The sequence below is a fragment of the Cheilinus undulatus genome, linkage group 18 (genome assembly GCF_018320785.1).
Source record: "Cheilinus undulatus linkage group 18, ASM1832078v1, whole genome shotgun sequence".
Lineage (NCBI taxonomy): Eukaryota > Metazoa > Chordata > Actinopteri > Labriformes > Labridae > Cheilinus > Cheilinus undulatus.
In genome coordinates this window covers 24,619,330-24,646,693 of record NC_054882.1, presented here as the reverse complement: position 1 = coordinate 24,646,693, position 27,364 = coordinate 24,619,330, and the positions used below count along the sequence as shown (strand labels likewise).

At 42.1% G+C, this 27,364-nt stretch overlaps 1 protein-coding gene across 3 annotated transcripts in view; it reads left to right on the top strand.

Annotated features, from left to right (window-relative positions):
- Window positions 1-27,119, top strand: part of kif26ab (kinesin family member 26Ab) — a 100,678-nt gene extending 73,559 nt beyond the window's left edge. For 2 of the 3 annotated variants that reach the window (XM_041812565.1, XM_041812567.1), the window contains exons 5-16: window positions 349-532; window positions 5,244-5,456; window positions 6,475-6,568; window positions 11,762-12,024; window positions 12,831-13,014; window positions 13,806-13,965; window positions 15,780-15,942; window positions 16,797-20,046; window positions 22,225-22,418; window positions 23,191-23,214; window positions 24,605-24,755; window positions 24,846-27,119. In XM_041812565.1, the coding sequence (XP_041668499.1) occupies window positions 349-532; window positions 5,244-5,456; window positions 6,475-6,568; window positions 11,762-12,024; window positions 12,831-13,014; window positions 13,806-13,965; window positions 15,780-15,942; window positions 16,797-20,046; window positions 22,225-22,418; window positions 23,191-23,214; window positions 24,605-24,755; window positions 24,846-25,027 (5,062 nt within the window). In that variant the 3' untranslated portion in view covers window positions 25,028-27,119. The remainder of the gene's footprint in view (window positions 1-348; window positions 533-5,243; window positions 5,457-6,474; window positions 6,569-11,761; window positions 12,025-12,830; window positions 13,015-13,805; window positions 13,966-15,779; window positions 15,943-16,796; window positions 20,047-22,224; window positions 22,419-23,190; window positions 23,215-24,604; window positions 24,756-24,845) is intronic. The other variant, XM_041812566.1, reaches the window with a different exon arrangement.
- Window positions 27,120-27,364: the final 245 nt, after the last annotated feature.

Sequence of the window (27,364 nt, the reverse complement as noted above, 5' to 3'; positions counted from 1 at the left end):
GACATTATCGCTCTTAGTAAGGGACTTTGAGTCTGAAGAAAAGCAGTTTCAGAGTGAGAAATTGTCGCGGGTAGTGGCACAGTGTAGCTTTCCTGCTGACTTTTATTACTCAGAGGAGCTAAGAGGAGCTTGTTGACCTTTATTTTGTAGTTTCAGCGTGTGATTTTTTTAAGAGCCTTGCAGCTCACCCCTTCAAGAAATGTCATGTGGGACATTTAAAATCAATAACCTTTTCTTAGGTTCCACCACCCTGGAAGAAAACCTCACCTGAAAAAAGAATGCTTGTGTTTGAACTTTATGAAATGGTCCTTTTCTTCTGATTTCAATCCTTTCTTTCTCTTCTTACAGGGCGGCTCAGAAGCTGAACCTCTCCTCCAAGCGCAAGAAGCACCAGCCCTCACTGCTCCACCCACAGGAGCCCTCCATTTACCCCACCAACTTCAGTGGGATCCTGCAGGTCTCGCCGCCACCTGCCCCACCATGCTTGCTCCGGGCTGTGTCCAAAGTTAAAGAAAATCCCGGGATGGGGAAGGTTAGATTCATGCTTTATTAGACTACACAAAGCACTCAACAATAACAGACTCTTCACATGTAAGCCCCCATAACCCCCACCCCGCACAACCCAAAAGACCCCTGTTTGAAGGGGAGAATGCAGGATGGCGACAAACCAGTCGACAGGCAGCATGCCGTCTGGTCCAGTCCACACAGATGTAGTCTGATAAGCCTGCAGGAATTTCATGAATTCACTCAGTTTGTGAAAGAGAGGCATTCCTCTCTGTCTGAATACAGAAACTATAATTCACAAGTCTACTTTAACAGAACTGCAGGATGTCTCTTCCATTTTAGGTAGAGGGCGTGATGATGAAAGGCAGCCGGTCATTAAACAAAGCTGTACAAACACATCACTCTTCCTCTGTGGTTTATTGGGTATTGTTTGTCTTAGCCAGCGTCCTGTATTTATGGAGCAGGAGAAGTCCCCCAACAAGATTAGATCCCACCTGGATAGGAAGTGCTTGGATCTGTTGCCAGGTATCAGGAGGTTCGAGAATCTGTACATATTGTTAATCCCTTTATTAAAAAAGATTGACATTTACAAGTCTCCTCAAGCCCACACCTGAAGTTTAGCATACATCTGGGCAGGTAGATGGGAGCAAAGCTTTAAAGTAGGAATCAAGATTTACGATGCTGTTTCAAGTCACAAATACCAGATTTATTAAAGCAGTATTTATTTAATATGGAGCCAAATTACAACAGTAGCTTCCTATAGACACTAAACATAAGAGCAGTTGTAGTCCTCTTTCTTGTTTTTTAAAAAACACAAATAATGAAGCAGCAGTAGCAACACGAACATTCAGATGGGATGAAACTTCCACCTCCTCCTCTTCTACCTTGTATCATTTAGCTGAGCCCCTCCCACCAACAGATGCCTCAAACATGCAAGCCAAGCGTAGTCACCGCAACAGTCTGTTCCTTTTCGCTTGTTAAGTTGAAATCAGAGGACAGAAACACTGGCAGCGGATCAATATCATTAAAAAGTTCAAAAACAACATCAGGTGTACTGCACAGTCAAAGTGTTTTCAGCAAGTGAGAGGGAGCAAGAGACGCTGACAAATCATGTAGAAACAAAGGATGTGCATTCAAAGATTGATTGATTGGTTTTTTAAAATTTGAATCAGAGTTGTTCAGATACTGCTGAAACTGGAGGTATAGGTATCAGCGATTACACATTTATGCACCGATCCTATTCCATTTTGTTTAATGTTTTTTTATTTTTTGCTTGAATATTTTACCACTTTCGGGACATAAAAGTAGCTTTATAATTAAGAATGTTTATATTTTTGCACTAGAACACTTGGCATAGTCATTAACAGCTCCAAACATGGCCTTTTTGGTAGTCATTGTCCATACAGAAATCACCACTTGCTCCCAAAGGGGTTTTCATAGCTGCTATATGACATCATCTGCAATGAACCTATGGTAAATGGCACATCATCTTCACTCAAGTCAAAATCACTCATTTTAGTGCTGTTTTTTATTAATTTTTTCCTCTGACGAAGTCCACAGACCCAAACATCTATTCAGCTACGCAGAGCATTTGCATTGCAAAATAGCACTAAACCCAAAGGCCTTATAAGTGAAAAATAAAATGCTTCAAAATTTTCAATATAGCATATAATTGAGCCACCATTGTTCTTTGGCCAATTTTAACTAAAGCTTGCTAAATTGCTTGAAGAAACTATACCCATCTGCGGAGCTTCTCCAGACTTGTCCTATTTGAAAGGGCAACACTCTCTGAAATCACTTGAGGCTAATGCCACTACTATTGCCGCGCACCATATACTAGCCAACTTCAAAAATACCAAAATATACCTTTCAGCTACTGCAGCCTCTTCCTGCAGCCTCAGTGAGGTAAAATAAGTCGTAAAATAGGTCCACCAATGCTCATAAATGTCTCATTTCACTTTAAAGAAATCATAGACAGATCAGTGGAAAAGTCAAAACTTCTCTGCATCATGTGATATCAAACTTTTAACTGTTTTGCTGTGCCCCTTTTTCCTTCTCAGTCCATAACAAGTTCCTTTTTCCTGTGGTTAAACTCATGTCAAAATCTTCAATCTACCGGGAATTTTCTTTTGAAATAAAAGCAGGTCTGTTGACAGGAAGTCAGTGCCCCCTTAGTTTAACACAATTAAAATCCAAAATAAAACAAAAACATTTTTAATGGTTTGACAGCCTTGCTATTTGAATATTCAAAAATGATGACCCATGCGTGGTAAAAGCCAAGACTGTACAGAGTTTTGATGGTTGACTGGTTACGTTAAGTTTACCTTTATTGGTTGTTCGATCCAGTTATGTTGATATTTATTTATCTTTTATTAAGCTAAATACAAGGAAGTTTGGGCTAACTAACACGGACCATGCATTTAAGCATCAAAATGTGTTACCTTGACCAAAAGTAAAATGAAACAGTGTGGTCTATTGCAACTTTAATCCAACAAAGTAAATTTACTTTTTACTATTGGTTTGCTATTGGTACCCTTTTACATCTGTCTGTGGGTTTTGCAAATTCTGAACCAATATAGTGTTAAAAAAAAAAAAAAAGATGCTGATTATAACAATCAGCCCAGCTAAGGCCTGGTGGCAGCGATGAACAAGCACTTACCGACAGTTGAATGCAATCATTTAAACATGTTACATGACCAGAAACCAGGAAGACATAAACATAGATACAGAAAGAACAACAGAGATACTTTTAGTTGTATATAGATATAAGAAGTAACTAAAGCAGAAACATGTCCAAAGCAACAGCTTTCATAATAACTACTACTAACTCTAAACTTGTCACCATGCTTTCCTTGTCTCTTTGTCTCCGTCTCTCCTCGGCCTGTGGAATCCCAGTTGTTGCCAGTGTAAGTGTAGCTTGCACAGCTCTCACTCGCATCTGTTTCATATTAATTCAACACAAGACTTGAGTAAACATCTTATTTCCATCAACCATATGTGGGTCACTTCTACTACTCCACTTTTGACCTCGAGACAGTTCTTTCTCTGCAGACAGTGAAGTTGATGGAGGAATGCCAGGCTGTACTAATGAGTTTTGTGAGGGGATCAAGGGACAGAGAAACAGGGGCCATTAGCACGGACTCTGAGGTGTGAAAATACTGTGGCCAATCCTCCTGTAGCCTCCAGCATCTGATCCCTGCCAACATAAATAAAACTGAGACATTAGCTCGCCTGGTAGCCTCTTGTCTAGTAGACAGAGCCTTACCAGTCTTATGTTGGAAGCCCAGTTTAAATGTCACAGCAAATGTAATTTACTCAACATATGCACACGTCAGTCACAATAACAGCAAATAAACAGAGTTTGCAGCTGGCCTGCAGAATGCAAAAATGGATTCACTCTGTGAAAGAAAGGGATTTCTACTGACATTGTTTCAGAGGGCTGGTGTCTGGATATGTAGCAATATTTATACACAAATCAGAGGAAGAAGGGGCCTTTTGTGCAGACAAGATGACAAAGGAGAGTCCCAGGCTGAGTGAAACAGTCAAAAGGAAAGGAGGTTAGCTTTATTTTAAGATTTTATTTCAATGCCTGGGAGGCATCACAGGTGCTTTTCTAAGAAGCTTTGAAATGGCTCAGGATTGAGTTCCCTTTCTCATACACTGTCCAATATAGAAAGTGTTCAGTTGATATAATGCAAGGCGTTGCACTAAACATTCAGGGAGCTGACAGGGGATGCTATACATATCCCATGAGCCGTTTATGTCTCCTGTCAGTTGCAGATATATTTCCACACAGGGCCTTTGGAGATATGCTAGAAGTGTATTTCTGATTGTTACATTGTAAGGTTGTCAGAATTTCTAAAGGTGGCTCTAACTTAGGGTGTCATGTAGCCTGAACATGACCACACCCGAACAAAAAGTCACTCATGACATCTATTTAACAAGTTAGATGGAAATGTCTTTGGTTTTGTTTGTAATCTTGCACAACCTGCATAATTTATCTCACAGACATGCTCAGGCTAGTCAGAGCTGTGCCAAATCAACACCTTAGGATATGAGCCATTATGTTGTGTACCATGCAGGCACAATGAACTCCTCCATGACCTGTGGAACGTGTTATGACTTTATGTATGTAAGCCCCTGAATGCAGCAGGGGGGTTTTGAGGCCACTTTTTCCAGGCAATAGAGGAGGAGGAGGTAGAGTGTGTAGGTGGGATAAGAGGGGGGCCATATGCTCCTCCACTGCCATGCTGGCGAGCGGCTTCTAGTCCAGGAAAAAAAAAAATGCCTGAGGGATAATCCCCCAGCGTGGCGCTTCACACATTAATTTCCACCATTTTCTGCTAAGATTTTTCAATACACACCTTGCTGCCTTTAGCTGACACCATTAGTCGATGTGTTGACCCACTGGGTTTCACCAGTCGATGTGAGACTGAGTGTTTCCATGGTAACCTTCAATGTCCATCAACTCTGACAAAGTGGACGTGATACAAATGCACAAAGCGCTGCCATTCGCTCAGTATGGATCCTAACCTGTAATTTAACTGGGAGGATATTTTCTTCATGTATTTCTTCAAGTGCACAGTGGGTAAAAAATGTTAAGTGCCCTTGTAATTGTTTTTTTTCTCTGTAAATTACACTTCCACATCTTTTCTTCACTTTATCTGCCCAAGTTTTCTCTCTTCTAATCCACCCTTCCTTCTCCTTCGTTTCCCTCTCTGTCTGCCTCTGTGGTTTAGGTGAAAGTGATGATGCGTATCTGTCCGTCTCTCGAGGCAGCAGACTCCTCAGAGTCTCAGTCCTTCTTGAAAGTTGACAGCAGGAAGAAGCAGCTGACCCTCTACGACCCCGCCTCAAGCCCGCACTCTGGTTCAGGACACAGAAGATCTGCCACCGTAGCCGTCCCAAAGATATTTGCCTTCGATGCTGTTTTCACCCAGGATGCCTCACAAGTAAGGGCCAGAAGGGCATGTGTATGTATGTTTTTTAAGATGTCATGTGGGATTGAGCTTCTCAAGGGCAAAGGGACATCTTTACACTGGCAGGGTGTGGCAGGGGGCTTAGAGAAAAATGCCTGTGTTGGGTCAGGGGGCATTCTTAGCAGTGTGGGCCTAACAGCTGGCCCTTTTAAGCCCCCTGGGGAATGATTTGAATCCACTCCAGTTATATGTAACCTCTTCTTTCATAGAGGGGCTATATCTAACCTTAGCCCACAGCAGGCATACCCACAGACATGAAAGACAAAGGTCAAAAGCATGTTTACTATATGGTGACTCCAGAGAATGTGTGTTTTGCCAACTGCACAGCTTGAAGTAAACACATAGGCTTTTAATGGAATGACCATATGTGTCGCTCAAAGCAAAATTTACAAAAGGTGTGAGGTCAGGTATTCTGCATTCCCCCTATGATGGGGTAAACAATAAATAGCAGTGAGAGAAGAGGAGATTGTCAACCCTGGTGTATCTCAGTGTGAAAGCTTCAGATTTTCTATCCCACTATCTACTTTGAGCTAGTATTTCCTTAAGTAAGCTGCTGAAAGCTGGAGTCTAAATGTTGCTGCTGTGGAGCTCAGACCAGCACTGCTAGATTGTGCCGTAGGGACAGCACTGCTGGTGGCTAACAGTAACAGCAAGCTGTTCTCCTGTTAGAGGCCTTGTTTGCTGTGTGATGTATGGGGAAGGGGCCTCTGCTGCAAAAGCCCGGCCCCAGTGGAACCATGCTGAAACAGATTGCAAAAATGAGCCACACGTTGCAGCGCATACAAACACACATACTCCAGAGTGATGAAAAATGCTGAAAACATTAATTGGATTTGGTGGAACCAATCCTGAAGAACTCCAAATCATTGTTTTCTTTATGCGATACGTGTTTGGATTCACCATTCTCAGTGCACCTGCTTTTCTCCATATGTCTTTGATGTGGCTGCATTGTGATTTCACTGAAGGGAGATGTCTGTGTTTTTCTCCACAGGCTGAGGTGTGTTCAGGGACAGTCGCAGAGGTCATCCAGTCTGTGGTGAACGGTGCAGATGGTTGCATCTTCTGCTTCGGCCAAGTGAAGCTCGGTAAGCTCCTCCGCTGGCAAGAGATTAGAGAAGAGCCATTGTTAGCCAAAGAAAATTTTCATTGCTCTTTGTTAGCTTCACTTGATGTACAACAATTGGCTTAGCTGTGCACTGGGGTGGATCAAGGAATGAGAGACTGGAGGATAGAAATGGGAAGTGAGTCTGGGATAGGGGTGAGGGGGTAAAAAGTGCTGCATCCAGTCTTCAGGGCTCACTCTGTAATTAAAATAGTAGTAATTGGCCTGGCCAGTGCTCTTAGGCTGCAGGCTTGCTCTCATCAGGCTGCTGCTTCTACTACTGGTAATTCTCCATAGAATGAAGCTTTCTTGCATTGGTCCTTGGATAAGTGCCTTTGCTTTGGAAATACTGGATAATACTTTTATCTTCCCAAGTTAAGCATAATAGTTTCTTCATTAGCATTTGTTTAAGACAATAACTCCCCAAAAATATCCACAGTTGCTGTCTATTGCAATACGATAGGGTACAGTGTGGTGCAGTGCACTACAGTATGGTACGATAAGTTACCTTACAATATTGTACTATAGACAGTACGACACAGTAGATGATACATGACACAAGGTAGGATCCAGCATGAGGAAATAGAATAGGGCCCTATGAAATCCGTTTTATTTTTTGCCAAATTTCGTTTTTTCCATTTAAATTTTTTGGAATTCAATTTTTTAACATTTCCACTAATTATACTAGAAAAAAGAGTGTCTTGTTTATGTAAATGAATAAAATGTTCACTAATTAAATAGAAATAACCTTATACTGTATTTATTGAAAAAGGGCCACAGTTGGCCCAGGAGCCATTGTTTGGATAACCATGATATAAAATGAATATAGCAAGTGTTAACAGTCAGATATTTCCAACATTTTAAGACACATCCACGTGTATAATCGCACTGGGTCCTAACTGATGTTTATAATGTAAATTAAGAAATCCTTCTGTTCACTCAAACACAGAGTGATACTAACTTAATAAGAAAGTAACATCAAAGTTAAATGGTTAAAAGAAAACCTGTTACCTAAACTTTTCTTTACTCTCACAGTTTGTAACAATGCATGCAGTTTGATGCTGCATTGTGTTTTACTACTGACTGTAACGGTTCTCATCTCCCTCCATACATTGCTGTCTGTCCATCTGCCTTATATCAGACTGCTACGTTAATGCAGACACACATTGGCTTGTTAAGCAACCAGAGGGAACTACAGTATCTCCTGAAGGAATTATCAAGCTAATTGGTACTCAAATGTAACATCATTAAGACAACAGGACTTCATAAAATCTCGAGTCCGTCCGAATTGAGTTTGAAGCCCTCAAGAGGTGAGCCGGTCCTCAAGTTGTGACTTCAGCGGTGTGCCTCGTGCGCAGGCACACCTTTCTCTCTTTCCGTGACTCTCTGGTGTGGTGAGATAAAAATAACTTGAAGCACAGATGAGTTTTCTTGTAGGTGCAACATGATGTTGCTCTGTACTGCCCAGTGTTGAGCCACCTGCTGTTTGCTGGTGTTTCATGCAGCTGCTTTGATGTGCTGATATTGTTTAGGAGGGACAGGGTGAGCGTTTCTGAAGTGAGGCACAAGTTGTGCCACACTTTAGTGATCCCGGGAACATATTCCTCAGATATATGTTCCTCTTTCTAGAAAACACAGCATTTTCAGTCAAATTCATTCAATTTCTGCGATTTCCGTGTTAAATTGTAAATTCCGGCCAATTCCGCAATTCCATCCCTGATTCCATTAATGCGGAAATCATAGGGCCCTAAATAAGATATAGTAAAGTAATGTATGATATTGAACAGTACAGCACAATATGATACAAAGACAAACACAAAGATACAGTGTAAGGATTAAGTAGGCTCCTGGACAATAAACCTAAACAATGCTGTAGAATATCAAATGAACCAATAGCCAAATACAGTACAGTTTGGTATGGTACGATATGATAGATTATATATACAGTGCTTAACAAATTTTTTAGACCACCACCCAAAGTAAGGTTTAAGCCACAGCTACATCATGAAGTGCTTTAATGCGGACTCTTGCATTTTCAGTGAGCTCTCCACGTTTTACCATTTTGAACAGGAATGAGGAATTTGAAACTGAATTCACCTTTTATACCCAAATTTTAGCCGGCTCACTGGGCTTCTCTGAGAAGTCAGAAATGAATCAAGTATATAACTGTAATTTGACATATTAATCAAGAAATAATAATGTGCTTTACTATTTTTTCAGTTTTTGTGTAAATCATTAAATTTGAAAATTCATAGATAACAATAATTATATTTTAGCATTAAAAATATAATTTGGGTTAAAGAGCTTCTACATATTGGTGTATTAACCATTGCAGAAACATAAAAAAATAATTTTAGTAATTACCAGTGCTGTTCATTTAAGGCAGCTGTGGCATAAACCTTTGGGTGGTGGTCTAATAAATTTGTTAAGTACTGTATATGCCATTCCGTACCACACTGTACCAAACGATACCATACCAAACCCTACCATACTGAAGCATAACAAACGCTACCATATTAAACCATACCAAATGATTCCAAGCCTAGCCATACCAAACCCTATCACACTAAACCATACTGAATCATACCAAATGCTACCAAACTGAACCCTACTAAATGCTACCACACTAACAATACCAAATGCTAACAAACTGAACCCTACCAAACCCTACTATACTAAACCATACCAAACCCTACCATATTGAACCATACCAAACGCTGCCATACTGAACCATACCAAACTCTACCATACTAAACCATACCAAATGCTACCAGGCTGAACCTTACCAAACCCTACCATACTAAACCATACCAAATGCTACCAAACTGATTCTTACCAAACTCTACCATACTAAACCATACCAAACGCTACCATACTGAACAATACCAAATGCTACCATGCTAAACCATATCAAACCCTACCATGCTGAACCATTTCAAACTCTACTGTATTGAACCAAACACTACCATACTAAACCATACTAAATGATTCCAAGCCTAACCATACCAAACCCTACCACACTAAACCATACCAAATCCTACCATGCTGAACCTTACCAAATGCTACCATACTGAACCATCCCAAGCGCTAACAAACTGAACCCTACACAACCCTACCATAATGAACCATACCAAATGCTACCATGCTGAACCATACCAAATGTTACCATACTAAACCATACCAAACCCTACCATGCTCAACCATACCAAAGGCTACCATGCTAAACCATATCAAACCCTACCATGCTGAATGATACCAAACCCTACCATGCTGCACCATACCAAACGCTGCTATACTGAACCTTACCAAATGCTGCCAGGCTGAACCATACCAAACGCTACCATAATAACCATACCAAACCCTACCATAATAACCATACCAAATGCTACCAAATTAAACAAGACCAAACGCTTCCATACTGAACCATACCAAACAAAACATTACTATACCACCAAACCATACCATCCCATACCAAACCATACCATAACATTCATCATTTTCTATACTGGGTCGCAGGGGAGATGGAGCCTTTCCCAGCTGTCATTGGGTGGGGGGGTGGGGGGGGGGGGTACACCCTGGACTGGTCGCCAGTCATTACCAGGGTTCACATGAAGAGTCCCAGTTAACCTAATGAGCACGTTTAAGGTGGTGAGAGGAAGCCAGAGTACCCTGAGAGAACCCACGCATGCACGGGGAGAACAGAAAGGCCCTGGCTGGGAAGTGAACCAGAAGCCTTCATAATGTACACCAACAGCGCTAACCCCTGCGCCACCATGCAGCCCCATACCATACCATACAATACAGTACCATACCAAACTATAACATACCATACCATACCAAATGCTCCCAAACCATACAGTACAATACCATACCAAACAATACCATACTATATCAAACCATGCGCTACATACCATACTATACCATACTATACCATGCCATACAGTACCATACCATACGCCACCATACCATACTATACCATACCATACCAAACCATACCATACCATATCATACCAAATGCCACCATCCCATACAGTACCATACCAAACCATACCATACCAAACCAAACGCTACCATACCATACCATACCAAACCATACCATATAGTACAATAGGACACATTACGATACAATATCGTATGGTATTTAATGGTATGACAGTAAGGTAGGCATACACAATGTGATGCTATAGGGTTATGTAGATTCTGGTAAAACATAAAATTCAACATTACTGTAGAATGTCAAACAAACCAATTGGCTGTTACATTACACTTTGGTATGGTATGATAGGATACAGTATATTAAGATACCATACTATGCTATACAATAACATATGATATCATTTGATATAGTACAACACGACACGGTACGCTATGGTAAGTTACATTAAGGTAGGATCTGACGTGGTTCAATAAGAAATGTTATGGTGAAGTATGGTACTGAACAACAGGGTAGGGAAGGATATGGAACAATACAGTATAATACAGTACAGTGTAGGTCAATAGGATGCAGTACAATACAGTTATGTATGGTGGTATACAGTAACATAGGATCTGGCACAGCACTATAAGATACATTATGGTGACCTATGGTAGCCATTGAACAACAGGGAAGGATACAATACGATACGATACAATATTAGACATGACTGGATAAGGTTTTATACAATGAGATCTGGTACAGTATGATACAGTACCTTTTACAGTTCAATAAGATGATATGGCACATGGTATGACATGGAATACATAAATTGCAATTTAACATGGTACAGTACAATAAGATATAATATGTTTGGTCAATATCAAAATAATTAGATGTGATACGGTATATATTTTTAAACCCATGGGGAAATTCGTCTTGATTCAGTGTGTAATACATTTAGCTTTCTCCACAATTGAAGGGAAAAAAACATCTAACAATATGTTGTCATGACAACTACAGACAACATATACGGTGTGTTACCTGTTTTACACATGTTCACACAATTCACAACAGTGTTCAGGGATAATGATAGAAATACCTTGAAGCTGTTTCTTCTTCATCTTTTACCTTTTTCAGACAGCTCCCTTACAAAAACATGAGGTTGAAATTATCATGAGTCTACCTGGCTTGCACACAAAGGTGTTATTTCCATCTCTATCCCCCTCACCTTCTTCCTCTCCTTCTTTCACACCTCCCCAGGCAAGACATACACCATGATTGGCAAAGACAGCTCCACTCAGAGCCTCGGCATTGTGCCCTGTGCCATTTCCTGGCTCTTCAAGCTCATCAACGAGCGAAAGGAGAAGACCGGCACGCGCTTCTCTGTCCGAGTGTCTGCAGTGGAAATCTTTGGGAAAGATGAAGAGCTGAAGGACTTGTTGTCTGAGGTGTCAACAGGCAGTCTGCAGGAGGGCCAATCCCCAGGAATCCACCTGAGAGAGGATCCCATCTGTGGCACTCAGGTGAGCAGAATTCCACCTCCTTTATTCTTCTTTGTTCCCTTATCCTTTTATTCTCTCTGTGGGTTATACAGTATTAGTCTGTGCGTGTATTGATCTCTGTCTGTCTGTGATCTACCCCTTCCTCTCCAAAAGATTTTGACTTTTTTATGTGAGTGTAAGAGTGTGTATGTGTGTTTTTATCTCCCAGGACTTCCCACTCTATCCTGCCTGCCTCACAAATCCTTTGCTTTATATTTCCCCAAACCCATCTGTGGTATTGATGGCTTTCTTCTTACCTTTGTATTGACTCTGCTGTCAGCATCCATCAGCATCTATTACCCATGTGTTAGCGCTATCCCTCTGCAGCACAATAGGACTGTTATTGGGGGATGGTGGAGGACTGTTGGTTTGATGGCACTCACAGGTGTTGCTGTCAGATGTTGTTTTTTGGGGGGATCTGTTTGGACTTCAAAGGCTGTGCGATGCTTCATGTTGCTCTTCTACTCAGCAGCCACACGTGGGCCCTCTTCATGATTACCCCCCTCCTCCTGTCTTCTCTTCCTCCTCAACCAACATCACATCTATGGCAAAGAGATGTGCCGTTGCCTCCTGCTTCGCCATTACCACTCCTAATCCTCTTCCCTGCCTGTGCATATCTGCTGTTTTAATTGCCCCCGAGACCCAATCTAATGGGCTCTGAATGTGTGCCGAGGTCCAATTAGCTCGCTCCCTGGTATCCTTTCGACATCTATCCTCTTTCTAAAGCCCTATGTGGTCCCTTTTGCTAACCCTAACCCTTTCCTCTGTCTCTTCCTTCCCCCCTGCAGCTCCAGAATCAGAGCGAGCTACGTGCCCCAACAGCTGAGAAAGCTGCCTTCTTCCTGGATGCCGCGATTGCTGCACGAAGTACCAGTCGGCCAAATGTGGAGGAGGAGGAGCGACGCAACTCCCACATGTTGTTTACGCTACACATTTACCAATATCGCATGGAGAAGAGCGGCAAAGGAGGAAGTTAGTAACATCAGTTAATCTATATTTCTGTCGCAATGTTTCAACAGGTGATCGTCTCATGTTTTGGAAGTACCTTATCTGGTAATTTTTTTAATTTTTGATGCATTTTTACACATTTTAAGCATTTGTTTTAAAAGATAAATACAACTTCAGTGTAATTCCTTGAAACATTTCCCTCCTTTTAAATTCTCAGCAATGGCAGGGTTGTTTTTGCAGAAAGCCACACTTTAGGTATGAATTTTACATCACACTAGTCTTTTATTTGCAGTGTTTATGGATGATTGGTTTTGGCCTGGTCTAGATAGAAACATGCTTGTTTTCATGCATAATTCTTTGCTGAATGAGAGCAAATGAAGATTTGAAGCCTCCCTGACAGGAGTCTAATATTTTGTTGTTTCTGTTTCAATTATAGCAATCCCAAAATAACAATGTGTAGCCGTGTGATTGCTACACTGACAGCCAATTCCTTCTCGCTGCATTAAAATCATCAAAACTGAGGGATTTTTTCATGTCTGATTGTCAGTGAATTCTTTAGTTTATGTGTTGTACTGACTGAGCTTCTTTGTTGCCCTAAATTACACATCTGTTGGGAGTTCACCAGTTAGAATGACTTCACTGTGGGAATCTTACTCATAAATAAATCAAACAGCACAGACAGTGCCCTAGTCTAGTCTTGGTTGAGCCGTGCCACTCCTGTCATCATGGCACCATGCGTGTATGACGAGTGACTTCAGAGAGGGAGTGTCTGTGCAGCGCTCACCTGGTTTCTTCTTCTTCTGTGGTTGGCTCAGTGTCAGGCGGGCGGAGCAGACTGCACCTCATCGACCTGGGGAGCTGTGAGAAGGTCCTGAGTAAGAGCAGAGATGGAGGGGGAGGCTTGTGTTTATCCCTGAACGCTTTGGGAAATGTCATAATGGCGTTAGCAAATGGAGCCAAACATGTACCATACAGGTAAGAACACCAGTTAGCCTAACAGTCTTTCATGCTTTGTTTATTAGGTTGTTTGGTTTGTTTCAGGCAAGTTGCTGCATGTTTCTTCAGCTTTTCAGTGTGACTTTTAATTTAGTTGAAGTTGACCTCATTTTAAGTTCTCTTGCACTGCACAGATTATAATAATTGCTGTGTAAAGCAACATCAAACAAACAAGTCAAACAGTTATGTTTTCATCCAATTTTGATGGGGCCAGATGGGGGGGCTCAATGATACATAGGGGCTCCTATCATAATCCTGACCACTGACACAACAATGGTATAAAAGCACAGATTGATACAAGTTTCAAAATCGCGATCTGCACATGCACTACCTAGCTATGCTATCTGTCATCTCCCTTAGGTGTAAGAATTTGAAGAATTTAAATTATAGTTTTTTTGCAGTTGAGGAAGGCATGTCTTTCTTGTAAGTGGGTGTGGTTTCGGCACAATCAACAGACATGACCACAGCTTCCCATAGCAGAGATTGCTACTTTGTTTTTAATCAGGATTTTGAAACTTATTTTAAATGCTCAGCGTTTTTTGCATCACTGGAACTGACCTGGTGATTACTGGCACAGTTTTCCAACCTTGCAAAGCAGATGGATTTCCTTGTTTTTTCACCGGCGAATCCTCCTCATGCTGGTCACCAGCCTGGTCACACACTGCTGTGGGATGGTGTGCCAGTCTTCAAACAGCATTTGTAACAAGTCAGCTAATGTGGTTTTGTTGGTCACTCTGGCACGAACAACACGCTCAAGCTGATCCCATAAGTGTTCAATGTGGTTGAGGTCAGGACTGCTGGCAGGCCATTCCATCCTCTCCACTCCCAAAATCTGGAGGTGTCTCTAATAAACCCCGCTCTGTGGGGGCGAACGTTGTCATCTTGGAGGATAGAGTTCAGGCCCAGACTGTGGAGATATGGGATTGCCAGTGGTTGCAGAATTTCATCTCGATATCTCTCTGCATTGAGATTGCCCATCAGACACCTGATTGTCAGCACTTGGGGGTACCAGGAGCTCAAAACAAGACTCAATAGCAACAGCAACAGAGAAGATTGGCATTTTTGTCATGGGTACAACCCACACACTCAGCTCCGCTGCTCATCCCACAAATGCATGTTCCTTGCAAATGTGGCACAATTTTAAAGGGAAGTACACAGGCATTCCAATGGTATAAGATCTATTGACAAGAAGCATTGTTGTAACACATATTTCCTTGCTTTTTATGCAAAGTTTGGTTAATGAAATCCTAAGAAAATTAACCTTCTCCCTGTGCTTACAAATGGGCAGACATACAGTGCTTAACAAATTTATTAGACCATCACATAAGTATAAGACTTTTACGGATGTTTCCTTCATAAATAAACATGTGTATAAGTACCAGAATAATGTATACATACTGTAAGCTATTTTCTTTTTTTATACCGTTATTGTTTCTGTTCTTTTATCTACCGCTGTGGAAGAGATCATCATTGTGCCATCTCCCTACATTCAAATGTAAACATGCCTCTGTGTAACTGTGTGGTTATGCAGCTATTAAGCAAAAAGATGCAAAAAAAAAAATGATCCCATCATCGCTTACTGTGGACCTTTTTTGCACTGTAAGAACATTGCTATTTATCTGTAAAATATTCCAAACCTTTCACTAAAGAAAGAATTTTTGAAAAAGCCAATAACAATTTTCTTCCCAGTTTATTCAAATAACACCTCTTGGAATAGTATCACCTAGTTATTTCTTGTCTTTTTAAAATTGTATGGTGTTGTTTGCTCATAGCTCTTGATATTCCCTCTATAGGGACAGCAAACTGACAATGCTGCTGAGGGAGTCCCTTGGCAACATCAACTGCAGAACCACCATGATCGCCCACATCTCCGATTCCCCCGCCAACTATGCTGACTCACTCACCACCATCCAGCTGGCATCCCGGATCCACCGCATGAGGAAGAAGAAATCTAAGGTACACTGATAAACTCATGAGTGCTGATAAATCTGTTTAACATATGCAGAAATAAACTGGTAGATAAATAGTTATGTATAAAAAATAAAACCTGACAGCAACAGTAGTCAATCAACAACATTACATGTGTCAGGCATGTAAACTGTGCTATGTCTTAATAACGATTCATGCAGTAACTCCATTTAATGTTGTTTGTTTATAAATGATAAATGCAAAGTAGTTGTTATTCAACATTAATCTGAATTTAATTGTATCTATTAAAGCAATTATGCATGTTTAACTTTGATTTCATCATATTTCATGCAGCGGCTTAGTATTTCTTTTCTCCTTCTTTAATTTTGGAGCTATTATCAAAATGAATGTGTGGATGGAAGATTATTAGAGCAGTAACTCAGAGCTAGTTTTGCTCTGCTCCTTAACACGTAATCATGTAATCAATACCACTGCCCAAGGAGGTGTGTAATGCTTCTTGGATTAGGGAAATATATGCTCCACATTAATAGGTGGAATGACAGCATGTATTTATTCTGTAAAGGTCCCTGGCATGATTATACTGCAGTCCACATACAGCACTTTGTATTATTGATATTAATGTCTGTCTGACTATTGATGTGCACTTTTAACCTTTAGATAAATATCGACTGGTAATTTCACAGGAATTAATATTTACGATTGATTTTACTTTGAAATTGTCAAGGAGTGAAATCTTCTATAAATTTTTGATGTTTTTTATAGAGGAGGATGGAAACTACACTGTCACATTAATATTGTAAGAAGATAGACTCTTATTACTGTCATGTTTTCATTTAAAATAAAAAAGGCTTATTAGCTTTTATTTCATCTTTGCTTTATAGTATGCATCCAGTTCCTCTGGTGGGGAGAGCTCCTGTGAGGAAGGAAGGATCCGTCGGCCACCCCATCTCAGGCCGTTCCACCCTCGGACAGTCGCTCTGGACCCAGACCTGCCCTTAATGCTTAGTGACCCAGACTACTCCTCCAGTAGTGAACAATCCTGTGACACCGTCATTTACGTGGGCCCCGGCGGTACTGCCATCTCTGACAGGGAGCTCAGTGATAACGAAGGCCCACCTGCTTTTGTCCCAATCATCCCCTCTCTTAACAAAAAGAAGTCTACAAAAGACGGCCCTTTGGACAGAGACCAGTTCTTTAAATGCAACACGTTTGCTGAGCTGCAGGAGAGGCTGGAGTGTATCGACGGCAGTGAAGAACCCACTGCATTTGTTGGGGAGGGCAAGAAATGTCAGGCCAGCCCGAAGACAGACAAATCTAAAGAGAGTCAAGGCTCTGTTTCACCAAAGACTGTAGCAAATATTTCACATACCCAAGAGGGCGTTTCACCCAAACAATCGCCAAAATCTGTTGCAATGCAACCGTCCTGCAGTCCCAGCAGCAAATCAAAACTGGACAATGCTAAGACTCAATGCACAGAGAAGGCACCATCAGACAGTGTTCAAAATGTATACAGAACCAGCGCCGATGGGGAGAAATCCTTGGTTTCAGAGAGTAGGGCTAGCATAAACAAACAAGCGACTGTTGCAGGGTCCAACTCGGAGCCTGTAGTGAGGGAAAAGGTCTTTTCCAACAAGAAAGCTTTGCCCAAACCTGCTCCACCTCCTTCACAACAGAAAGAAAACACTGACAAGGAGGAGAGATCTGGCACCAGAATGCCTCCTGTAGGGATGAGCCACCAAGCTGTGAAAAGACGGGATCCTTATAGTTCCCCTCTGCTCAGTGCTCCGGTAGAAGTGTGCCAGGTTCGCTCCACTTTGAGGGACAGATGTCTGGATCGGGACATCCTCAGAGCCACAGTTACCTTGCAACAGCCTGTGGAGCTAAACGGAGAGGACGAGCTTGTGTTCACTGTGGTGGAAGAGCTTTCTATAGGCAGCATTGTAGACAAGGGTCGGCCATCAAGCATCATCAGCTTTAACAGTGACTGCTCCCTTCAGGCGCTGGCCTCTGGATCCAGACCTGTCAGCATCATCAGCAGTATCAATGATGAGTTTGACGCTTACACCTCAGCTGTGGGAGGGTCAGAGGTGAACATTGCTGTGGTAACGCCCCTTCAGGAGGGGGCGATGGAGTGTATAGACAGCAGAGGTTCATCTATTAGCTCCTGGCTGAGTGAGGTTAGCGTCTGCACTGTGGCAAGTGAAGGGACTCATTCCACTGACGTCTTCCTTCCACAGTCCAAACACATAGCACCAGAAGCCACCTTCTACTTCGATTCCCTGGATATGTTGCACTGTATTTCCTCCCCTAGAGATGCCAAGAACTCCTTAAATGACAGCGGATTTGATTTTTCAGAACTAGACAGTGACAGCGCCACTTCAAGTAAACTATCCTTAACAAAGTGCCCCCCATCTCCAGAATCAGCCAAAGGCTCCCTCAGGCTGACATCTAAAATAATTAAAGCTCACTCTCTTAGCTCCTCCCAGCTTCCACAGCCCCCTTCCATAGTCCACTCCAGTCTTCCCAGGAAGATAAAACCTACCTCATCCATCTCTCACAGCAGCAGCAGTAGCAGCAGAGAGCCACCAAGGCAAGAGGCCAAGCAACAGGAGGATCCTTGGCAGCGCAGCGACAACCACCCAGAACCTCAGTTTTCCGACTCCAGCAACACCAGCAAATTTCTCAGAAACCCTCCTAGTGGCATCCCTTCTTATAAAACATCCAACAACAGCAACAGCGTACCTCGCCCACCCAAGGTGCAGGGGTCTACCTCATCCCAGAGGGTTGTTGATGGCTGCGAGAAGTCAGCCAGTAAGAATCCGCCCAGCAAGATGCCTCAGCTGAGACGAGGTGCCACCACCCTGGGAACTGTTCCTGTCATCCACTCGTCCACGGACTACAAGGGAGTCCAAGATGTTATCGCCTCTCCCTCCAGCCTTAAATACTCCTCCCTGGGGAAAACCAACAAGGCTAGCTCACAGAAAGCAAGCAATCTCCCTAGACCTGGTTGCACCTCACCTCCACCCCCACCCCCTGTGAGAAAATCCAGTTTAGACCATAAAACTAAGACCCTGCTACCCCAAAGTGCCTTAAAGTCAGCATACGGGGAGGCAGGAAAGGGAACAAGGGCAGCTGTGTCTGAGGACGAGCTTGAGGTACGTCACAGAGTCGACTCTGCAAGTTATAAAGCCTCCAGCCTCAACACAGCTAAAGTAACCTCCAGCCTGAAGGGAAGAGGGCCGAGAGGAGAATCTGGGCAGCATTATGGAAGCCAGATGTCCCTGGAAAGGTGTGACAGTCTGTCTTTATCGGGCTCCAGAGCTGCACTTAGCAGGGAGAATAGTGGGGCAAGTCTAGGGAGTAGCAAATCCAATAAATCCATTCCTAGGTTTGGTATTCCGAATTCCTCCAGCTCTCCTATAGCTACCTGTCCATCATCCCCGAGTGGAGGAAGTCTTAGCAGGCCAGGTCAGGTTAAAGCCTCTGCTAACACTAGAGCATTAGGAACAGTCAATGGTAGTAAAGCACGCTCACTGTCGGCAAACAACTCCAAAGGTTTGAGCTCCTCTACTAAATCTTTGGCCACTCCTGTGAGTAAAAACACCAATGCCAACCTGCCTCCATCAGGACGGACTTCAGCTACTCGAACAGCTGCTGCTGCAGTCAGCAGTAAACCTGGACGAGGAACTATCATGGGGACAAAGCAGGCAATGAGGGCTGCCAACAGCCGCGTGAGCGAACTGGCAACGGGCAACATATCAGGCAAACACATGAGAGGTTCAGGGGATTCAGACAGCGGGAATGACAGCGGGGTGAACGTGTGCGATGACAAATCCCCAGTGGCCATGCTGCCATCTCCTTACAGCAAAATCACAGCACCCAGGAGGCCGCAGCGCTACAGCAGTGGCCATGGCAGCGACAACAGCAGCGTGCTGAGTGGGGAGCTGCCTCCAGCAATGGGTCGCACTGCTCTGTTCTACCACAGCGGAGGTAGCAGCGGGTACGAAAGCATGATTCGTGACAGCGAGGCCACCGGAAGTGCTTCTTCAGCCCATGACTCCATGAGTGAAAGTGGCATGTCATCTTCTGGGAGGATGAGGAGCTCCAAGTATCCCAAGAAGAGAGCGAATGGTGAGACACCAGTTGGGATTTTCAGGTTTAAATGTGGGCAAGATAGTAATTAATTAAAATGTGGAATAAAACCTTGTGTAGGTTGACTAAAATAAATCCGACTAAATATGTAACTTTCAAAAGAGGGGGTTTGAGATGGGATTTGAAAATGGAAAGAGAGTTAGTGTTATTGATTTCTGGTGAGATGGAGTTCCAGAGGCAGGGAACAGAGGGGCTAAAGGCTCTAGATCCCATGGTGGTCGAGCTGATGAGTGGGACAGCAAGGTGGATAGAGGAAGAGGACCTGAGAGTGCAGGGGGGTGCTGATCGGAGGGAGATCAGAAAGGTATGGAGGAGTGAGGCCTTGTAAGGTGAGAAGCAATGTCTTAAAGTCAATACGGTAGTTGACCGGGAGCCAGTGGACCTGCTGGAGAACAGGTGTGATGTTAGTGCTGGGGTTCTGGTAATGTCATGAGCAGCAGAATTTTGAACTCGTTGAAGTTTTGAAGTGATTTCTGAGGGAGACCAATAAGAAGGAAGTTGCAATAGTCAATCAGAGAAGACACCAGAGGGAACTAAGAGAGAGCAGTAAGTAGTGAATAGTGGCAGAGTTAGAAGTCAGGGATGAGAGAGGGGATTGATGGATTAATGCAGACCTGGTAACGTTCATTCAGGGACACTCTCATCATAAATCTAACCTTTTTAATTGCGAAATGGATATACAGCTTTAGTTAGCAGAGAAGGCTCTGCACAAAAGATGCTGCCTGGGTAAGTCAAGAAGCTAGAAACCCCCATATGGATAGACACACTAATGCCAGTGCATATTAAATACAATAAAATGATTTCAAAATCGATTAATCCATAGAAGCATGAATTTGAATGAGGGTGCCTTGGGCTTTATTCTATAAAGGAGGAGGCTGGGGTGGAGGAGGTTAAGCTTTGTCAGCAGCAGCAGCATTGTGCATTAGCACTGATGCAAGCAAGTCATATTTAGATACACCACTGCGTTGAGAGAAAGAGCTGTGATTGGCTGTGGGAACTGGGAGGCAATAATTGGGATCAGTTGGCCATCAGCTGATAAGATTTGAAAGATAGTGTGCAGATGGATAGTAAGCAGATGGATTCTAACGTTTCCTTGTTTCTAACTGGCGAAACCATCTTGCAAAGCTCCCGTCTGAACCGTTTGGGCCCGGTTAGAAAGTGACAGGACCAATCAGCGATGAGGGGCAGTACTTTCGGGCGCAGCAGAGTCGTGACGTAAGCAAGCAGCAACAAGATGCCGGTGCCATTATGGCGGAAGACATTAGCATGGATGCTACTAAAGCGCCAGTTTTATCAGAACTTGACGACATTTGCTATTTAAAAGAAGAACAAAGAATAGCACTGAGTTATTTTCTTTTCAAAAACAACAAAAGTCGTTTTAGCCTTGGTTAAATTTGTTAATTTAACCAAGGCTGTTTTTGTGCTTCAAACAAAATGACTAAAGAATCTCATTCTGTCGCCTACCCTGCAGCAGCTTCTACAGACATTAAAAACGGCTGTTTAGACTGAATCAGTCCTTTTGTTGATGGTCTGTTTTACTTTTGTAGATCATAAAGAAACGTTACGATTAATTTTAGTCTGCTTTACAACCAGCTAGAAATCCTCCCAAGAGCTTTCAAGTCAGAAAAATGATCATGTTGTTTGGTAATGGTGGTGTATGTAATATGTAAACTCGACCCATTGAAGTAGCATCCACAAATGTGTTTTCTCTTCTAGAAAATTAGCCATATAGCAATTCTTACTTTATGAATCCATTATTACATTCATGAATTGGTATTGCATTGGATTTTCCCTCCTCCTTATTCAGCAGCATCCATAATTCATGCATATACAGGAAAATGGTAATGAATGCTTCAAACAAGACTGCCTCCATATCTGTGATGATCAAATAAGATGAATTGAACACGAGCAGCAGTGACCTGGTTCAGCTTTTTGTAGCCTTGTATATATAACCATTTGAATTCATGTGCGTTTTATACAAAATGGCAACATATGAAAGGCTTATAAATATGCAATCACCACCATTTGCTCGTCCGGTGTAAAGCCTAGCATCTCTTTACATCTCAGAGAGAAGCTCATACATATTTACCCGTGCATCCCTGCATACTGTACGTTTGTAAAACAGGTGTTTGTCTGTCCATGTGCATTGCTCTTTAGGCTTCCAGAGAAGGCGCCTCATCCCAGCACCCCTTCCTGACAGCTCCTCCCTGGGGAAGAAGGCAGCCACGGCAGGCCAGTGGGTGGACTTACCTCCTATGTCTGGACCGCTGAAGGAGCCTTTTGAGATCAAGGTGTATGAAATCGACGATGTGGAGCGGCTCCAGAGGCGGCGTCAGGAGGAAACCGCAGAGGTGAGTGGAGGTTCACCTCGGCTTGTTTTACATGCTGGTTTATTTGGTTAAACTTGTTCTAGATAATGTAATGTCTGGGTCAAGGGCTTGTGAATCCCTCTCGCTAAGCTTGAGGAATATTTTGAATGTGCCACATTGACTTGACTTGTGGGAATGTCTTCATTCACATCTTCCCAGTCTCTTTTTAAAGAACTGGACAGGGATAATATGTCTCAGACGTCTGACCTTCAGTCAGCTCAGAGGCAAATCCCAGAGTTTAAACGTCTGTGTCGAGGTCCCTGGAGCTCAGTATTTTGGCAGCAATCCTCTGGAATGTCAAGAGTTCAGGAGGCAATTACTGAGGGGGGTTAATTGGTTTGGATATGAGGGACAACCCGACTTACTGCTGACGATAGTGGTGGTGTAGAAATGAAAAACAAGATGGTCAGGGAATGTTTGATGAATGGAACAGCAGCAGGAATCTGTTCAATGCTAGCACTCATCACTGGAAGCATGATGGCTTTTTATAGCTGACTCCTCATCTGTGGATCATTAACTGCTCCTACACATCCACACAAGCAGACAGGGAACTGTTAAGACATGAAATCAGCTAGATGGTCGTTTGATTTACTTTCAATTAGGAAAAATGTTTTTTATTTTGAAGCTCTGTGTTGTCTCTGCCTGAACGGCAAATTTTAAGGGGTCTTTACAGGAGCCTTGTGCCTGAGCATTTAGATGCTTTTCAAATCATGTAATGATCTAACGTTTTCACTTTTGTTGTCTTTTTTTTCAGCAGCCATTCCAGGATGTTGACAAGGTGAGCTATGTTTTTTCATGGTGACTGATGAAAGAGAATTAGTAATTAAAAAATACATTTTTTTTACATCATGCAATCTGAAAAGCCTTACATTTACAACACAATCTAGCTGCTTAGGCTTGTTATTGATTGTATATTGGCTATGTAAGTCCAAAATGTTGTACACTTTTGGAGGGTAGACTTAAAAAATAGGTTGTTTCAACTGCGTGGTCTGGTTCAGTATGGTACGGCACAGTACAGGTTTTTTTGTGTTTCCATGATCAAAAGTAGGAAAGGTTCACAAATAACTGACCTGCACTGTTTCACTTTTTATACACCTTTCCGTAGGGGTGCCAGGCTTACCAACAGTCCCAAAAAGGTGGAGCCACACATGCAGTTTTGCACTGACATCACTCTCATTTGCTACACGGCTGCTCAACCAGGCTGCAAAACACAGCTGTTGTTAACCCTGTTTATCCGTGATAGATGTGAAACTGAATTAATGTAGAAGTTTTGTGAATACGAAGCTTTGGATCAGTTGATTCTCCATATAGTAGCTAGTTATTCATCTTCTTCTTCTCACTTCAGGTTACCTGTGAAAAGATCGACTCTTGGTTGTTAAATCTATTTGCAAAGCTTCGGGCTGCAGCCAATTTTAAAATGAGATCAACGCACCCAGGATTTGTCACATTATGTTTGTTTTTAACACCAGTTAAACCTTTAGTTAATTTTTATGTGACATATTCTCACAGTACAGCTCAAAACTTTTGTCTTATGTCATATAAACTGTTAAAGCATTGGGTACTTTTACTTCATAAAGTGTTCACGGAAATAACTTTGGTTAAGTATTTAAACACATGGAAATTACATAAATTTACCAAAGCTACATTATCAAATCTGAAATAAATATTAATGAACCAGACAGTTTTATTTGGTCCTTTCTCTGTCAAACCAACTGTGTTAATCAGACATCCTAGGACCATTTATACAGCTGTTAAACATATTTGCTGTCATTAGATGCCTTGTCATCTCAGATATTATTTTGCTGTATCTACAGTAACAGCCCGTAACATAACACAACATACCATAACATGTCCAGAAACATATTCGATCAGCTGAGGATCTGTACTGACCCTGTTTAACATAGTCAAGATTTAGTTTTAAAAACAGCACGTTTCAGATGAAATAAAGCTGTTTACTGTTTATTCCCTGCTGATTTCCATCCATCATCCCTCTTCAACTCAGCAGCTAGAACAGCAGACTTGTGGGACATGACATTCATAGCCTCGACAGTCTAATCACCAAGTGAGGGTTGTGGTGTCTGTGGAAACGTAAACTATTTTGTGTTCTGTGTCTGCTTTAACAGTCTCCTTTCTCTTCTTTAATTGATGTCTTGAATTATCCTTCTCAGGGTCTGCAGTATTTTAACAGTAAACTGAAGATGTTGGAGAGAAGGCAACAGCAAGTGAGAGAGCTGAGGGCAAAGCATGAAGTGTTGTTGGAGGAGCTGGAGGACACCAAAGCCCGACTGATGATGGACCCCAGCAAGTGGATAGGAGAGTGTATGTACAGTACAGGCTTATTTTATGTCAGTTTGAAAAAATTTCAGGTGATAAGCTTTGACATAACTTTTATTGTTTATTCTCCAACAGTCGAGGTAGACCAGAGTTTGGACCGAGAGTCTCTAGAGTACCTAGAGGCCTTGGCACAGGCCACGGAGGAGCTGGAGTTCTGTGTCAATCTATGCAAGTCCCGTATCATGATGGTGACCTGCTTTGACATTGCCATGTCAACACCTGGCGCTCAGGAGGGACTGCGGGAAGTCGAAGTCTGAGGACAAAAGCAAGTGGAGGAAGACAGAGGAAGTGACAGAACAGGAAAACGACATGGAGTAGAATGAAGAATAACGTGTAAGGGATGAGAAGAGAGCGGATGTTTGCATGAAACTAAGGAGATGCTAACACCTAGCTGCAGTGCCTCGTTGTCCAAGACATTTTTTTAATGGACGTGTGCACAAACGCTTCTGCCTGTGTGGCAAAGCAGTGGCCATCACTTACTCAAGAGTCAATGAACAACACCTGGAAGTGCCTTTTTTAAACTGTGTTGATTTGAGTCATTATTTTTCCTTAAGGTGCTGGTATCTTACCTAAGCACACCCCTGAACATATTGCTTTTAAGAAAAAATATTTTATATTGCATTGTATAGTGTATTTATATGACTGTGGTGTGTACAAATATCCTTTAAGGGAAAAAATAAAGAGGAAAAAAAGAAAAAAGCAATAAGCTAATGTTATTGCGCTCCCAGACTTTGCCTTTTCTCTTCTTTCAAACCTCAGTCAGCATTTTAAACCATGTTCATTCAGCCTCTAGCGCCTTACGTTTACTCTCTGGTTCTGTAGTTTTCTAGACTTTCCCAAACCGGACTGTGTTATCTCATCAAGGACTGCATTTGCTGTTGTCACTCACAGCCCGCCAGCTGGCCTGTGAATGCTAGCAGGGCTGAGTGAATGTTGTTTTTTTTTCTCCTCCAGTTGCCTTGATCAAAATGGGTCTCAGTGGATGCACTAAGGCGGAGCAGCAGGTGGAGCGTGCTCGGCCATGTTTGTCTCACTGAAAATGAGAGATTATTAAGCCAAAACATATCAATCAGAGGGCCACTGTGATAGAAAGTGAATGATTAGTGTTGATTCAGCCATTCTCTCTGGTGCCTCAGTACGTTATCTGAGAGACTTAAACTCCCTTACCTTAGCCTAGCCTAGCTTAGCCTAGTTTGCCTGGCTTGGAAAGGGTGCTGTGCATATTCTGTTAAACAAAGGGGTGCAGATAAGACAGCACAAATGTTCTGTACGGAAGCCTAAGGCGGACATATATCCATATGATAACAGATATGTTTTGGACATTTTCTCAAGGTCTCAGCTTTTTTAAATCAGTGTCTGTGTTATTGGGGTGCCATTATTCTTGGAGTTTAGACCCTGTAGTCCTCTGTAAAGCCTGGACCACGTGTCCAACCTGTGGCTCTTTCCCTGCATCACTCTCCCAACTCTCTCTTCCTGATTTCAAACCTCATACACGGTCCTGTATCAGTTACAGGCATGAGAACCACCCCCCCAACTGAGATTTCAAGAATGTACTTGTTATGACAGTAAAACAAAATGCATGGATGCATGTCCTCTTTGGGCTTCCATACTTCTGTCCTCTTTAAAAGCACTACCAACTCTATGCATTCCAATACATTTCCTGCAACCACTGTTAGAACCTCAATGCTAACCTAAGATTAGCAACACAGTTTGGCCTCTTTTGCCCCTTTTCTCATTAAAAAAAAAAAGGCAAATGATCAGAGTTGATTTCAAACAAAGACTCCAGAATTGTTATTTTGCAGTAAAAAAGAGCAAAAGATTGTGACACTGTTTCGGGAAATCAATCATTACATCAGCTCTCGGTAGCTGCCAGAATGTGCTTGTTATGAATCAGACGGCTGACTCACGGAGAGAACAAAGATGATCGCTGAAAAATGATTGTGAAGGAAAACAAACTGTCTTTGTTGTACTTTAAAATGTTACATTTGTATATCCAGGACGAACATGACTTTCTGTTCTCTTTTCTTTTACAAAGATGTACTCTCTCAGGCCCTCTCTGAAGATGCTGCATGAGATTTTTTAGTCATTTTTATGAATGATTTCTACTCCATTTTTACCATTCTGATTTTTTACAATACCTTCAGTTGTTTTTCACTAATGTGGGGTTAGTTAGACTCATGAATTTAAGAACTGTTACCAAACCAAGACCTTTTTTCCAAGAAATGATTATATGTAAGGTCATATTTCATATCAAAACCCATATTTTCGAATGCCTTTGTTTTTGTATAGGATTTTCAAACCCTGTGTATAAATGTATGATACGGCAGCTTGTGTTTTACTTTTACAGTACCTGTGAATAAAATGTTTCTTCTTACTGACTGCTGAGAGTGGGATGTTTTTTTCTTTTGATGGATTTATGGGATTGTTTGTTTCTACACAGGAGAAGGAAAAAAGTTTGAATTAAACCAAGAGGGAATCTTTGTCAGCTCAAGACTCCTCGAGGGTAAACCAACCTGTTTTTTACTTTTCTCCTTCAGAAGAAAAACATGCATTTATGTCTAATCAGTTACTCATTTCATATTCATATTCCCATC